This window comes from Sorex fumeus, unplaced genomic scaffold (assembly GCF_029834395.1).
Source record: "Sorex fumeus unplaced genomic scaffold, SorFum_2.1 ptg000044l, whole genome shotgun sequence".
In the NCBI taxonomy this organism is placed as follows: domain Eukaryota; kingdom Metazoa; phylum Chordata; class Mammalia; order Eulipotyphla; family Soricidae; genus Sorex; species Sorex fumeus.
The window spans coordinates 68,181,118-68,196,408 of record NW_026606101.1 but is presented as its reverse complement, the minus strand read 5'-3'; the positions used below and the strand labels follow the sequence as shown (position 1 = coordinate 68,196,408).

General features: G+C 51.2%; 1 protein-coding gene across 1 annotated transcript in view; it reads right to left on the bottom strand.

Annotated features, from left to right (window-relative positions):
* Positions 1-6,288: 6,288 nt before the first annotated feature.
* The window catches only part of ESYT3 (extended synaptotagmin 3), a 36,281-nt gene continuing 27,278 nt past the window's right edge, over positions 6,289-15,291 (bottom strand). Inside the window, exons 17-23 of the mRNA XM_056122092.1 lie at positions 14,674-14,823; positions 12,408-12,877; positions 11,759-11,857; positions 10,571-10,702; positions 7,674-7,779; positions 7,250-7,299; positions 6,289-6,325 (exon numbers count right to left, since the gene is read on the bottom strand). Coding sequence (XP_055978067.1) covers positions 6,289-6,325; positions 7,250-7,299; positions 7,674-7,779; positions 10,571-10,702; positions 11,759-11,857; positions 12,408-12,877; positions 14,674-14,823 — 1,044 coding nt within the window. The remainder of the gene's footprint in view (positions 6,326-7,249; positions 7,300-7,673; positions 7,780-10,570; positions 10,703-11,758; positions 11,858-12,407; positions 12,878-14,673; positions 14,824-15,291) is intronic.

Genomic DNA, 15,291 nt, shown 5'->3' with positions numbered 1-15,291 from the left:
CTCCAAAGCCAAAAACTCTAGGTTGTGCCAAGAAATTACTAAGAGACAGTTTGGAACTGTAATAATATTTGAAGTGTAATTTAAAAATTATTTTCTTCTAACTTATTTTCTTTAAGAACCTCTTATTATTTATTTCATTTTTTGAGCCACACCCAGTGATGCTTCAGAGTTACTATTGACTCTGCACTCGGGAATGACTCCTGGAGGGCTTGAGGGGATCATATGGGATGCCTGGTTGCATTGTAGTCAGGACATGTCTATATTGAATTTTTGGAATTTGGTGACTGTTTTTGGAGACTGTGTGAATCTCATACCTGGTCCAAGTGTGCTTCTAAAGTTTATCTTTAGGGGCTGGAGAGATATTACAATGGGTAGGGCACTTGCCTTGCATGATTTTCTTAATTTATTTCACAAAGAAATTAGCTTTGGGTCACGTAAAGTGCTGGGGGCTGTTCCCAGCTCCATGTTGGGGAGGGGACAGACATGTGCTGCAGGGAATGGAGCCAGGGCTCCCACATGCAAGGCATGTACTCTAGTCTTCTGAGCTAGCTTCCCACACTCACAATTTTATTTTAAAATGTAAACACAGGCTGAAAAAAAGGCATCGGTGTCACAAAATGATTATTAAGTGAACTTCCTAAAACAGAACAGTGAACCAACTCCCCGCACTCTCAAAGACTCCTCCAGGGCTGCCCTCTGCTTGGCTTGTGTTCACCCCTTGTCTTATTTTAAAAATGTGTTGGCACTGTCGTGTGTGTGCCTACACTAAACATGCTTTAGTGTACCTACAACCACAGTATCCCTGTTTTTGAGCTTTATGAAAATGGCATCAATCATATATGAAGTTCTCTTCTTTCACACAGTACTGTACATGTACTGTTCATCCGTGCTGTTGTAGGTAGGTTAAGGCCAGTGGCCTCATTGCTCTGCACCTTGAATTTGGGTTGCTTCTGGTTCTTGTCTGTTGTGCCTTAACCTTCTTGTACATGAATCCTTGTACACAAATTTTTAAGTGTTTCGATTGTGTCACCAGAGACAAAAATTTTCAGGGCCCTTTGGGGGAAACACTTGTGTAGCTGTTGGGGGTGTGTAAGGGGGTAGAACCATTTCCATAGTTGATGGTGTAACTGGAGTCACTGTGGTTGTTCAGTATGAGAACCTTGACAGGGGATTTGAAACTTCAGAAAAAAGATGCCAGACTATTTCCAAAATGGTTGTACTAATTTGTATTCCTACAGCAGTGGATGAGAACCCATCACATACTGACCAACCCTTGGTAAGGCAGATTCTGTCTTCCAGTAGTATGAAGAGCTGTTGTGGGTGGGGTTGTTTGTTGATTTTTAAGATTTTTTATTGAATCGCTGTGATAGACCCTTGCAAGGCTGTTCATGATTAGGTTTCAATCATACAGTCTTCCAACACCCATCCCTCCACCAGTGTACATTTCCCAGCACCAGTGTCCCCAGGTTCCCTCCATCACCCCCCACCCAGCCTGCTTCTCTGGCAGGCATCCTTCCTTCCTTCCTTCCTTCCTTCCTTCCTTCCTTCCTTCCTTCCTTCCTTCCTTCCTTCCTTCCTTCTCCTCCTCCTCCTCCTCCTCCTCCTCCTCCTCCTCCTCTCTCTCTCTCTCTTTCTCCCCTCTCCCTCTCTCATACTCCCTCTCCCTCTCTGTCTCTTTCTGTTTCTCTGCCTCTCCCTCTTGCTCTCACTCTCAGCTGCATGATTTTAACATTCAATTCTAATGTTCACGCTATTGTGGTTTTAATGTTCAGCTTAGTCATGCATTTAATAATGCAGTTAAGCATCTTTTCCTTTGTTTACTGATTATTTTTCTTTGTGTATTGCAAATGGGCTGGAGTGATAGCACAGCAGGTAGGACGTTTGCCTCGCATGCAGCCAACCTGGGTTCGATTCCTCCACCCCTCTCAGAGAGCCCCGCAAGCTACCGAGAGTATCCCACCCAAACGGCAGAGCCTGGCAAGCTCCCCATGGCATATTCGATATGCCAAAAACAGTAACAACAAGTCTCACAATGGAGATGTTACTGGTGCCCGCTCAAGCAAATTAATGAACAACAGGCGGACAGGACAGGACAGTGCTACTGCTGTTGTCTTTTACATTGTGTTCTGTCTCCATTTTTCTTTGATTTCTTTCTATAAACAGAAGAATCTAATTTTAAAATTATATTAAAATATTAATATAAGCTTTAAGCTGGATGGTCACTTAAGTTATAGTTAGTTCTCTGTGTCTCACAAAATCTTTCCCTATTTATAGGTTCTACAGTTAACTTCTGATATTAACTTATCATTGTATATTTTAGCTTTTCATAGCTAATGTAAATACTTGGAGTTTTTTGACATTTGAATATGGCATAAGTAAAGGAGCATTTTTAACATTTTCCCACATGGATGCCTAATTGTCCATTGAAAAAGGTTGAAGTAACTGGCCAAATAGAGGTCCATGCTGTATTTTGAGTTAGAAGACCAGTACTGCAGATAGTAACTTTTCCACTGATTCATTTAATGACGTCAATGACAGACCCAATTGGATGTATGTGTGCACCTCATAACAGAGGCAGTATGTTACTAATGCAGGGAAAGGCATCTGGACCAAAATAAATTGCCTCCCATGGATATTAGATGTACTTACAGTATTTGTTTTTTTTCATACATGTTATAATGATCTTTTCCTGTTTCAGGAATGGAGAATTACAATTGTTTTACCATTTTCTTTGTATCTATCCAGCAACCTTGCTAAAATTACTTTAAAAAAACTTATTTAAACACCATCATTTACAGTGTTTTTCCAATACTGTTGTTACAGGCATTCAGTGTTCCAACACCAGTCCCACCACCAGTGTAACCTTCCCTCCACCATTGTCCCCATTTTCCCAATCATCCCCCAAGCCCTTAGCAGACACAAAATAATTTATTGCTTGTTACAACTAGATGGCTAATGGAATTATAAAAAAATACTTCAGTAAAAGAAAACTTGTGAAAATTGTTATATTTCACCATGGTGTCATTGAGTTCTTGTCTGAGGACTTACTGTTTGTCACTAATTGAGCCGAATGGGTTATTGTTTTTGTTCATTGAGCTTAGCTGGCTCTGCGTTACTTTCCCATCGAATCTGGTGTGCTCCATCTGGGCTGTCTGTATTGTGGAATTTGGAGGTGTCATGTGGCCACATATGTGGCACATGCTCTAGGAACTCCAGGATCTGGAGATGGATGAGTTTACAAGGCAGCAGCTGTGGGGTGTGGGTGTGGCTGCTGCGGCTTCTGGAAGTACAGCAAGGGCAGGGGTGGGGTGGGGGAGGATTCTGCCCCTGCCCCAATTCTGAGTTTTCAGTCTGAAAGCTGTTGTATGTGGAATTTTCATAGGTTTGGTGTCTGCAGAGGTCAGTCATGAAGGAGTGGAGCAGGGTTGTTTGAAAGGTGGCAGAGACTTTGGCAGGGCAAGGACCTGGCCCATCCCACTCCTGAGGGTGCCAGCTGGGAGACTGGTGATCCCATGAATTTTAGCAGCGTGGCTTGCATCTCTTCCAGGTTTTAGTCACAAATCTGTAAAGCTGGGCCAATACTGGATGAGTGAAACTGTCTGCTTCTAGCAATTCGTCTTTAATATGGAGATCTGTGCTCATTATCCTATTAGCTGCATATGCCAATCTGGAAATGATATGCCATGTTTCTTCCTGTACTACACAGGTTACAATATAGTATTGCATAGAAGTGAGAATAGGAAGAAGCCATTCTTATTTTTAATCTCAAGAAATTTTTTTTTATTGTGGGGACACATAAAAGTACTTGGGGGAGGTATGTGGTGCTGGGCCCTGACTCAGGGCCTCACCGAGAGACATGTCCTTCTCTATATTTGGGGGTTTCCACCCATTCCTTGTTCTCACTGGCAGCCAGCATGCTGATGAGACAGATGTCTCCTGCCTGGTGCATGCTAAAGTTGGCTTTCCTTTAAACTTATACTCCTCTCTTGTGAGCTTTGCAACTCTGTCACTGGTCAGCCTCTGCAAATAAATGCTATGGCTGAACTGTGTCTTTGGAAGAGGAGGGATAAGTTTTCACTTGTTTGCCATCTTTTTGTTTCTGGGCCACACCTGGTGGTGTCAGGGATCACTCCTGGCAGGGCTCGGGGACTATATCAGGTCCTGGGGATTGAATCCAGGTCAGCTGTGTGCAAGGCAAGGACCCTACTCGCTGTACTATCCCTCCAATCCCTTGTCTGCCATCCTGATCAGAGATCTGGGGGCTGCTGATATTCCAGGTGTGGTAGGAAATGTTCCCTTCTACTTCCCTGGTGGGTTGCCAGGGCACTATTCTAGTGAACACGACAATGCCAGTGTGAGGTAGATAGGACAGGCACTGGTTGCCCCATTTTATTATGAGAACTTTTCATGCAAAATATAAATGTCAGTAGAAATATCAGACATCCAATATGTATTTTACACAGTCTGGGGAGCATAGAGGTTGACAGTCAATTCGGGTAGTTTACAAGTCAATTAGGGAGCAAGCAAACAAACATTAAAAACCAAGCACAGGGGCTGGAATGATAGGACAGCGGGGAGAGCATTTGCCTTGCACGAGGATGACCCAGATTCCATCCCTGGCACCCCATATGGTCCCCAGGCACCAACAGTTGTAATTCCTGAGTGCAGGTTCAGGAGTAACCCCTGAGCATCTTTAGGTGAGACTCAAAAAAAGACATACACACACAAAATCCAAGCACAGTGCAAGCAGGCTGCCTAATGTGACTATGGGTACCTAATAAACATTTTCTGAGGTTCCATGTTACAAGACAAGGACTTTTTCAAAGGAGAGCTGCACAGTCTTGCGGGGAGTGAGCGAGGTGTTGGGGTGGGATTGGGGGCTGTTTCCATGTGGACTGCCTGAGCTGGCTTTTCCAGTGGTAAGTAGATTTGGGTAGACAAGCTAGAACATTCAGACTGTTCTTGAATAAAGCATCTGTGCTTGAATAAAGTAGTGAAAAAAGACAGCGACCAAATCTCGATAGGTCTAAAAGGTAGTCAGAGATCATTTTGATGGCTAACACAACACAAGCTTTAGGATGTACCTTCCCGCAAATGGGACTGAAGGATGCAGGGACAGACACTGGTGACAGAGGGTGCCGTGTGCCTCTGACGGGGGTGTGACCTGGGCCACGGCCCTAGGGACACTCGAGAGGATTCGGATATTTGGTTTTACAAAGTTAGAAATGCAAAAGAGGCACTTATTTAAATACACAACATACATATTTTGGTATTTGGGTAAACCAGCTATCTCAAAAAGGGGGGGACTGAACCAGGCCAGACCCCAGGATATGCCCCCTCCCCCCACTGGAGTATTTTAAGCTCTGTAGTGGTGCATCAATGTAACATTGGTGCCCTGAGGAAAATACTTTCTAGTTCCAGATCAGGCACTAGAATCAACCCCAGGGCCCAGATGTGAGCAGTTGGTATAGCCAGAGGGATCACTGTGCTACCTCTGAACACTTGGGTTGGGTCACTGTCTTTCTGCTCTGAGGCTCTTTTATAAGAGCCGCTTCCATCAACACCCATTGCACGGGCAGCTGCTCTGGGGAGAGCCTCCCTCACACCCCTGTCTGCAGCTCCGACCAGGCACAAAATCCCTTGTATCTCTGTGGATTGGAACAATTCAGTCCAAACAAGAAAGCAGTTTTTTTTTTCTCTTACGGGTTTACCTTTTCCCAGTATTAGCCAGTTGTGCAGTGACTTTTGACATAAAGGGTGAGGAGCTAGCACAGGAGGCTGACTGGGTTCAACCCTCAGCACCGCATCCTGGGGCCCTTCTGTTGTACTGTCTGACCCAGTTGGCTAAGTACCATGGGGAGAGTCCCCATGAGCAGCCACGCACACGCGCACACACACACACATACACACACATACACACATGCGAAAAGGAATGTAAGTGTGTAGATGGCTGTCTGGGTTAAATTACAAAATATATATATGTACACAGTTCAGCAGGCTGAAGCACTAGCACAGTGGTAGGGCGTTTGCCTTGCATGTGGCCGACCTGGCTGACCCAGGTTTGATTCCCCCGCCCCTCTCTGAGAGCCTGGCAGCTACCGAGAGTATCTCGCCCGCCACAAAGCCTGGGAAGCTACCCATGACGTATTTGATATGCCAGACACTGTAACAACAAGTCTCACAATGGAGACGTTACTGGGCCCGCTCGAGCAACTTGATGAATGACGGGAGAACAGTGCAGTGCAGTGCTACACAGTTCAGTACAGAGGGGGTAACGTACAGGGCTCATCAGCTTCTGGACTGTCCATCTGGAGTCAGCTCGTACCTGTAAAACAGGTGCGTTTAGATCTGGGTTAGGACTGATGAGGCCCAGTAACCATCTAGAGGCTACTTGAACCTTGGGAACTTGAAGACTGTTACCCGTGTAGGGCAATGGATGCTCCCTAGATGTGTGTGTGCAGCCGGACTGGGACCAAGTCACCCACATGCACCATAGACTCAGTTATATGACAAAGTCTGTTAGGGGAGGCAATGGCTAAGTGGAGGCTGAAGGACTGTGTCTACGTGCATTAATGTAGGTGGCGAGGGACGGCTCAGAAGCTGCTGCTGCAGGGTGGGGTGGAGGGATGGGGGGTGGGAAATACTGGGACCCGTGGTGGTGGAGAATGGGCACTGGTGGAGGGATGGGTACTTGATTGTTGTATAACTGAAACCCAAGCACAAAAATTTCTAAGTCTACAACTGTACCTCATGGTGTTTCACTAATAAAAATTTTTAAAAAATAAATAAAGCAGAGGCGAGGGTGAAGTACTGCTGACAGCCTGAGGTGTCTGCTTCCCACGCCCCAAGCCGCTGGCCGCTGGCAGTAACAAGGCCAACTAACCTTTGTTATCCTCTGCATATGTCAGGTTTCTCCAGCAACAGCTGGGGTCCCAGAGAAGTCGGGACCTGGGCCTTCCCCACAGGCCCTGCCACCCCAATGTCAAGGGACTGTGCCAGGGAGAACTCCCAACAGGGCACTCAGCCTGCCTGGGCTTCTTAGGGACCCGTACTGCTCTCCCTGCAGACTGACACCAAGGGTAGGTCCCTGGGTGAGAACTTGAGAGCCTTTAAAAGTGATTTCTTTCCCGCTTCAGACCACCTGTGTTGAGACTCTGAAAAGGGGAGAAGTCTGAAGATAGAAACTATGGAAAGCTGGCTGAGGAGCTTAGTAGCGTTTCAGCACAATAAAGTTAAAGGCCACACTCACCACTGCGAGAAGCCCTTAATCAGGTCTTCTTTGGATAAGTCAATCAGTACCTAAACAATCACAGGGAATCAGAATGAGGCACAGGTTTCTTCCATTTCAGGTAAAACCCCTGTTACACAAAGGCCTTGATGGAATGAGGCAGCAGCGTCACGCTGGGCTTTGTGGAGCAAAGCAGTCCTTGTTCAGGTGCTTGCGGTATGTGGCGAATTTGGATTCTTGCATTTGTTAAAATGAAGGTCATCGGGTTAATTTACAGACCTATACTGTTCCGTTTCAGTCCTACTTAAAAATCAAAATATAAAAACCTCCCAGTGAGATGCCCCCTCCCCTTCCCATGAAGTTAGTTCTGGTAATGCACTGGGGTCCCCTGGAGGGACCCCGGTGGTGTGGGGTGGGGCGTGGCCCAGATGCGTCCGGTACTCACTTTCCCCAGCTCCTTTCTCCGGTGAGAGCCAAGTGGCCTACTATTTTTCACAGCGATGTCCAGTGACCTCTTCTGTACTTCTTCCATGGGAACAAAAAATTCAAATCTTCAAGAAGCAAAAGAGAGGACAGAAGATTTATGCATATTGTTGGACCTAATTGTGTTGCAGGCACAGGGGAGACAGTCCAGGGATCGGCCTGGTCAATCCCTGTCCCAAGCAGCACCTCATCCTCGGGCTTGAGCCCTGATCTACCCCTCTCAAGTGTCCTCAGGAGGGCCCTCTGGGCTCTAAAAACAAACAGTGTTTGGTTCATTTTCCTGCATTAGAACAGTAGCTACAGACTGAGAGAAAATCCAAACGAGTACTGGCTCACAGTGCTCCCCAAATGTTCCTAATGACGGAGAGTAACAAGGTTCCTGCTTTCTCCAGCTCTCACCCGTCCACTGCCCCTTCTGAATGGAGCCTGCTCACTCACTGGTCGCAGACCCTTCCAGCCCTTTCTAAGCGGCCTATTCTGACCAGTTCAGGCTTCAGCTACATTGCAGAGAGGGCTGGAGTGTGCGGCAACCTGGCTTTCCTGCCGTGCGAGGCGGAGCCTTGGCAAACGTGCTCACAGGAAGACGCTGAGATAGGCTCACTCCTGGGCTGGAGGCAGGGGTTCTCCCCCAGATAACGAGGTTCATTCCTAAGTGGGAGGGCTGTCCCCCTAATAACCAGGTTCATTCCTAGGCAGGGGTAGGGTTCTCCCCCTGATAACTAGGTTCTTTCCTAGGCTGGGGGAGTGAGGCTGTCCCCCAAATAATGCAGCCATGTTTTACTGTCCTGTTTTTGACAGAGATGGTTTTCTCACAACAGCCAGACCGCCCTCCTTTAGTTCACCAAAGCACTCTGCCCCCCGAGCCACCTTGAGGATGGTCTCTTGAGTGGCACTAGAACATAGGACCTGGTATATAATAGTAAAGGTTCTGCAGCTGGAGCGATAGTACAGCGAGTAGGGCATTTGCCTTGCATGTGGCCGACCCAGATTCGATTTCCAGCATCCCATATGGTCCTCCAAGCACTGCCAGGAGTAATTCCTGAGTGCATGAGCCAGGAGTAACCCCTGTGCAATGCCGGATATGACCCAAAAAGCAAAAAAAAAAAAATAGTAAAGGTTCTTCCCTCCATATTCCAGATGATCTCAAAATGGAGCTCCTCTTTGGTTCTGGTTTTGGTTTCGGGCCACACCCAGTGCTGCTCAGGGGAGTATCAGTGGTACTGGGGATCAGACTCCGGTCAGCTGTGTGCAAGGCAAGGGCCCTACCTGCTGGATTCTCTCTCCATTCCCCAAATGTAGGTCTTGAAAGAACATATTAGTGCTTTTCCTCTTTGATTTATTTTTTGAGCATGCCCTCAGTGCTTGGGGACTGCCCCCAGCATCGTGCTCAGAGGTTGCCCCTGTGCTGCTTTGGGAGACAGAATCCAGGACTGAGCCTGGGCTTCCTGGGGACAAGGATGAGCTCGGCCCTCTGAGCATTCCCCTCCCTGATCCACACACCGTAGTTCCTCAATATGCTCCAAGAGAAATTCAGTCTGATCTTTTTTAAATTAATAGTTACTGGACAAGGAAGAAAAAGTGAGAAGTCTATGTTCTCCATTCTGTAATTAAAATCCCATGAACAGAATTACTGGGTGTAATATTTGCCCTGGCTGGCCAGACCTCGCTTCTCTCAGGACCCTGAAGTAGGAAGAAGAAAGCAATGAGATTCTGACTTTTCTTTTTTTTTTTTTTCTTTTTGGGTCACTCCCAGCATTGCACAGGGGTTACTCCTCACTCATGCACTCAGGAATGACTCCTGGTGGTGCTTGGGGGACCATATGGGATGCTGGGGATTGAACCCGGGTCAGCCCCGTGCAAGGCAAACGCCCTACACGCTGTGCTATCGCTCTAGCCCCGAGATTCTGACTTTTGTTGAGGCCAACATGAGTAAGAAGATTTAGAATATGACCTGATACCACTGACCCATCCAAAGCAAGAAAGGTGGGCTCGGGCAGCTATAGCACTCCTGGGAATATATCCCAGAGAGGCAAAAAGGTATAGTCGAAGTGACATCTGCAATTGTTTGTTCATTGCAGCACTCTTTACAATAGCCAGAATCTGGAAAAAACCTGAGTGCCCAAGAACAGATGACTGGTTAAAGAAACTTTGGTACATTTACACAATGGAGTACTATGTAGCTGTTAGAAAAGATGAAGTTATGAAATTTACATACAAGTGGTACTACATGGAAAGTATCATGTTAAGCGAAATGAGTCAGAAAGAGCGGGATAGACACAGAAAGATTGCATTCATCTGGGGAACATAAAGCAACAAAAAGTGAGAGTGACACACAGGAATGGCTGAGATTAGTACCAGGAATTTTGCTCCATGAATGGAAGGCCAGCCACAGGCTCTAGGTGAAAAGGAAGCTCAGATAGAGAAGAGATTACCAAATGAAGGGTGTTGTGAGGGCCCTCCCAGGGTGGGAGAAGCATGCTAAAAGTAGTCGATAGACCAAACATGATTGCCACTCAAAGCCTCTCTTGCAAAACACAGTACCCAAAAGAAGAGAGAGAGAACAAGGGGGAATACCCTGCCACAGAGGCAGGATGGGACGGGGGGGGGGGGGGATGAGGGGGGGGATGCTGGGACCCATGGGGATGGATGACGGGCACTGGTGGAGGTATGGGGACTTGATCATTGTATAGCTGAAACCCAAGCACAAAATTTGTAAGCCTATAAAAAAAAAAAATGGCAATACTCCCCAAAGCATTAAAAAAAAAAAAAAAGAAAAAAAGAAAGGTGGGCTCGGGGCGGGAATGCAGTGGGCAGGGCCATGGACCTGTGTGATGCCCAGCATTCCCTTGGCCCCCTTACGTCTCGTCAAAGAGAGGCTCCAGGGTCTTGCGCTTCACTGAGGTCTTCTTCCGACTCGCCCACCTTCTTTCTGGCAGCAGGTAGACACGGACGTAGGGGTCAGCGCCACTGCTGGTACAGGGAGTCAGGTTTCTGGTTCAGTTCCAAAGCATCCGGGAAAGAGAGAGGATCTGGTCAGCATCGGGGCAGGGCAGGCACTGCCTTGGTTGCTCCCCTTCCCCGACACCACCCCACAGGACTCGCCCTGTCCCAGGTCCCAGGGCATTCGGGCACTGCAGGGCTGGACACCTGAAGGTGGTGGGCTGGGGCTCACAGAGGCCCTTGCACTGACCTCAGCCCGGGGAAAGGAAGGGGCTGGAGACTCGCTCAGGCCACCGCAGGATCTAGCTGTCCCCCACCTCCTCCCTTCCCTCCTGCAGCACGGCAGCCCACCGCCCAGGAGACCCCTAACAGCAGCTGTGGAACATAAATGAAAATGAAAGAAAACCAAACTCAGGGCAGACTGACGGCTAACTAGGGAAGAAGGGGCTGGGCAAAGGGAGGCAAGGGGCTGAGTATGAGGACAGAGGGAAGCTGCATTGGTGGGGGGTGGTCTCCATAGACGTCTACAGATGTCAAATCACAATGCTAAGCACCTGAAATATACGCTAAAAATCAATGACAAAGGCCAGAGCCATAGCAGAGCGCGGAGGGTGCTTGCCTTGCACATGGTGGACACGGGTTCCAACCCTGACACCCTGCACAGTCCCCTGAGCCCCGCCAGGAGTGAGCCCTGAGCACTGCTGGGTGTGGCCCTTGAACAACCAAAAAATTAAAGATGATAAATAGAAAACAGAAAAAGGGTGCCTCGTTTGAATCTTTCATACGGTGAACCGAGCCTCCCTGACCTTGGCCTTCAGTGCCAGAGCTGCCCGGCAAGGCTGGCGCCCGCCAACACCACACCACTGCTGCCCAGTTTAAGGAGCGTTCTGCAGCAGAGCAAACGTCTGCAGAAAGTAACATCCAGAGCCATGGTCCTGACCACAAGCATCGTTGGTGATGGGGGACCAAGCAAGTCCTCGGCAGTTAAAGGGACCTGTCCTGACTCGCAGCCACCCCCAGAGGCCGGGGCTGCGCAAAGCAAGCACCTGGCCTGGTCCCAGGGTCCTGCCTCCCCTGCCACTGACCCCCTGTTGCCGCTGCCCTCACCTGCAGCCGTTGATGAGTACCCGGAGGCAGCGCCGCAGACACACGTAGCGCACGGTCAGCTGGATCTCGCCCAGCCCCCGCTGCCGGAGCAGCCCGCCTCTGTGAGGGGACAGCGGGTCAGCGATCCTGGCCCCGACCACCCACACTGCGCCTCTGCGCTGGGAGCCCGCTGCCTCCGGAGCCCGCCTCCTGGGTAAGTTCCCGGGAAACTGCCGCTGCGGCCCAGCCACGTCATCCCACATCCGTGCCTGCCCCGCGCGCCCCTGCCCCGTGCGCTCCCGCCCCCCGCGCCCCTGCCCGCCCCCCGCGCCCCTGCCCCCTGCTCTCCTGCCCACGCCCCCTGCCCCGCGCCCTCCTGCCCCCTTCGTCCGTGCGCCCCTGCCCCATGCACCTCCCTGCCTCGCACACCCCCCCCTCCGCCCCGCGACCCCCTGCTCCACGCACGCCCCCCTGCCCCATGTTCCCCCCTTCCCCTCCTCCTACTCCACACACCACCCTGCCAGCGCCCCCTGCCCCTCCTGAGCTCCCCATCCTCCCGCGCTCCAACAGCACCCCCCTTTCTGGGAACCCCGAGAACCCGCACGCATGGGGCAATTCAGTGGGCCGGAGCTGTACGGGCGCTTAGGAGAGTAGGCAGAGAGGTGCATACTGGAGGTGGAGGCTGTCACTTGTCAGGTCAAAGCAGGAGGAGGCCAGGGAGCTGAGCGAGGCCATGCTGGGGGCCTGCCTCTGGGCCGGCCACGCGAATGGGAAGGCGGGGTTCGGCAGGGGCCGGGGTGACTTGATGGGGCCCGGAGAGTGGGGGCCAGGGACAGTCAGGAAGACGGCCGAGTTCCTCTTCTCCCCCTGGGGCGCACGGGTCCCTTTGGCACTGTCCTTGCCTTTGGGCTCGGGGTGTGTCTCTGGGGGGCCCTGCACGGGGGTGGCAGTGGCGGCGGGGGTGCTCTCGGGGGCTTCTTCACTGACAGCAGGCGCTGGGGTCGGGGGGCAGGGTGGACCCGCGTGTGCCGCTTCAGGGCCCTGCTGGGTGGGCACCTTCTTAATGAACAGGGGGCCCTTCTTCTGGGCATCGGGGCCTGTGTACGGGCTCCCCAGCTCTCGCTCCTCCACGCGCAGGAACTGCAAGCAGATGACACCGGCTTAGGGGCATGGCACCCCTTTCTCCTGGTTCCCGCTGGGCTGATGGGGAAAGGGTCCTTCTCCCTTCTAGAACCATTTTCTCAGAGTTCAGCCCCTGGCTGCTCCCCACCAGGGCTCACCCCCTCACCCAGACACTCACGCTGGGCACGGTCACACCTGCTGGGCAGAAGGACCTCATCTTCGCCCATCAGTGCTGTCCCCTAGGGCTAGGGGCCTAAGCAGACCCGTGTCTGTGCTCCTGGCGCCCAAGTCTCACTGTTCTGTCCCTTCCCATTCCGAGGGAATTTGCAGTGACCGGGCGTGCTGAAAACTGTCTATTTCAGAATGGACTGTAAAGTGAAACTCCACAGTCACAGCGAGTCAGGAAATCCCACAGGTTAAACCACAACAAGGACATCATCTTTCCTGAGGGCATTGCACTGGGCCCGCCTATCTCTGAATTTGGGGTTCTTGTGTAGACCACCTTTGGGGGCCTTCAAACTCAGAGACTAAATGGATGGGAGACAGACAGAGAGACAGGACAGTGGGTGGGGTATTTGTCTTTTATGCGGCCAACCCACGTTCAATCCCCAGCATCTCACACAGTCCCCTGAGCATGGCCAGGAGTCGTTCTTGAGCACAGAGCCTGGAGTAAACCCCGAGCATAGCCAGGTAGGCACCCCCTCCCACCAAAAAATGAACAGAGCGACCAGAGACTAGTATAGCAGGTAGAGCTAAGCCAGATTTGATCCTTGGCACCCCATATGGTCCCTGAGCACCACCAGGAGTGATCCCTGAGCCAGAAGTAATCCTTGAGCACCACTGGGAGTGGCCCCCAAACCAAACAGACAAAAACCACCAAAACCAAAAACCCAGAAAGATGGGTGCAGGTCTCTGCTGTGCTCTGAGGTGCCGGCTGCAGTAAGACAGACTCTCCTGGGGAACAAATGCACCAGCCAGGCCTGTTTGCCCGTCCCCAACAGAGTCACAGAGAAACCACAAAGCCCAGAAGGGCCAGAGGGAGCTCATATGCCTGGCTTCAATCCCAGGTACCACCCGGACCCTGAGCACAGAGCTAGGAGAAGCCCCCTGCATGGTCAAGTACGGCCCCCGAACAAGAAAAGCACCTGCAGACACAGAAGCACTTAATTTCCAAGATCTTCAGATCACAGAATTAACAGAGCATTCTCAAATGATTATAGATAAGGTAGAAATGGCAAAATAAATGCAATGAGAAAAAGATAAGGTTGATTTGGAAAAAGATGAAATGAAAAATGAAAAAAGTCAACATCTGAAATTTCAATGATGATCTGAGTCCTAACAGGGCCCCATCTCTGTCACTGTTAGGCATAATCAGAGAAGGACTTAGTGGCCTACCACTGCATTTCTCCACTGGGGCTCTATCCCCAGGATACTCCAAAGTTCCACAGGGGAAAATCGTACAAATAGGGACCAAGGCTCCAGACTAGAGGGGCAACTGGTGGGCCAACAGGAAGGAAAGAAGGCCAGAAGAGGCCACGGCGAGGAAAAGATGGCAGCACCTGGGTGGAGAGGATAATCGGGACAACCAGAATGGAGCAGCAAGAGAAAGGGATGGAATGGGAAGGGGAGATCAGCCCGGGGCCCGCAAGCAGAGGCCCCAGCGAAGATGTTCTGTTCGGAAGGAGACTGAGAACTTGAAGAGGGGCAGCTGCAGGACCCGCCGCCGGAAGCCAGCAAGCACCTTCCTGGCGCAGAGTGGGCACTGGGAGCGGGCGCCCCCTGCCCTCCCGCAGGCACCCAGGGCGAGGGGATACCCGAAGCACCAGCCTCATGGAGATGAGGCTGTCCAGGCCCGAGTGGTCCAGCTGGAAGCGCTGCTCCAGGGTGAGGTCGGCGCAGGGCAGGATCTGGCACAGGTCGAAGTCCAGCACGCCCAGGGCACACTCCTGCTCATCGTCCAGCACCTGGGCGGCGGCAGACAGTCACAGGCCAGCAGCATGCCCCCACCTCACCACCACCCAAGCATGACTTCGGTCCTGAGGGCTTCTAGGGGCCTCTGGTCCTGGTTTGAGAATGGACCTTCGGAACCTAGAGCTCGGCCCGTGGGGAAGAGACTGTTGCCAGGGGTGTGGTGGGGGACTGGGGGGCGGCCGTGGGATCCAGGAGGCCAGGCTGCCCCGCGCCAGTGCTCAGGGGCTCAGGAGCAGCCTTGCCGCAGCCTAGGGCACACAGACGAGGCTGAGGACCCCAGGGACCCAGCTCCGCCACTGTGGGCCAAGAGACCCAGGGCAAGTCATTTGTCCCTGTGTGAAGCCGAGACTCTCTCTCTCTCTTCCACGCGAAGAGGTTCTGTTTCTGGTCCATTAGTACCGACCCAGGCTGGTCCCTCCCTGCTCCTTGGGTGCGCTGCGACCCTGGCAGCCTGCCTGCCC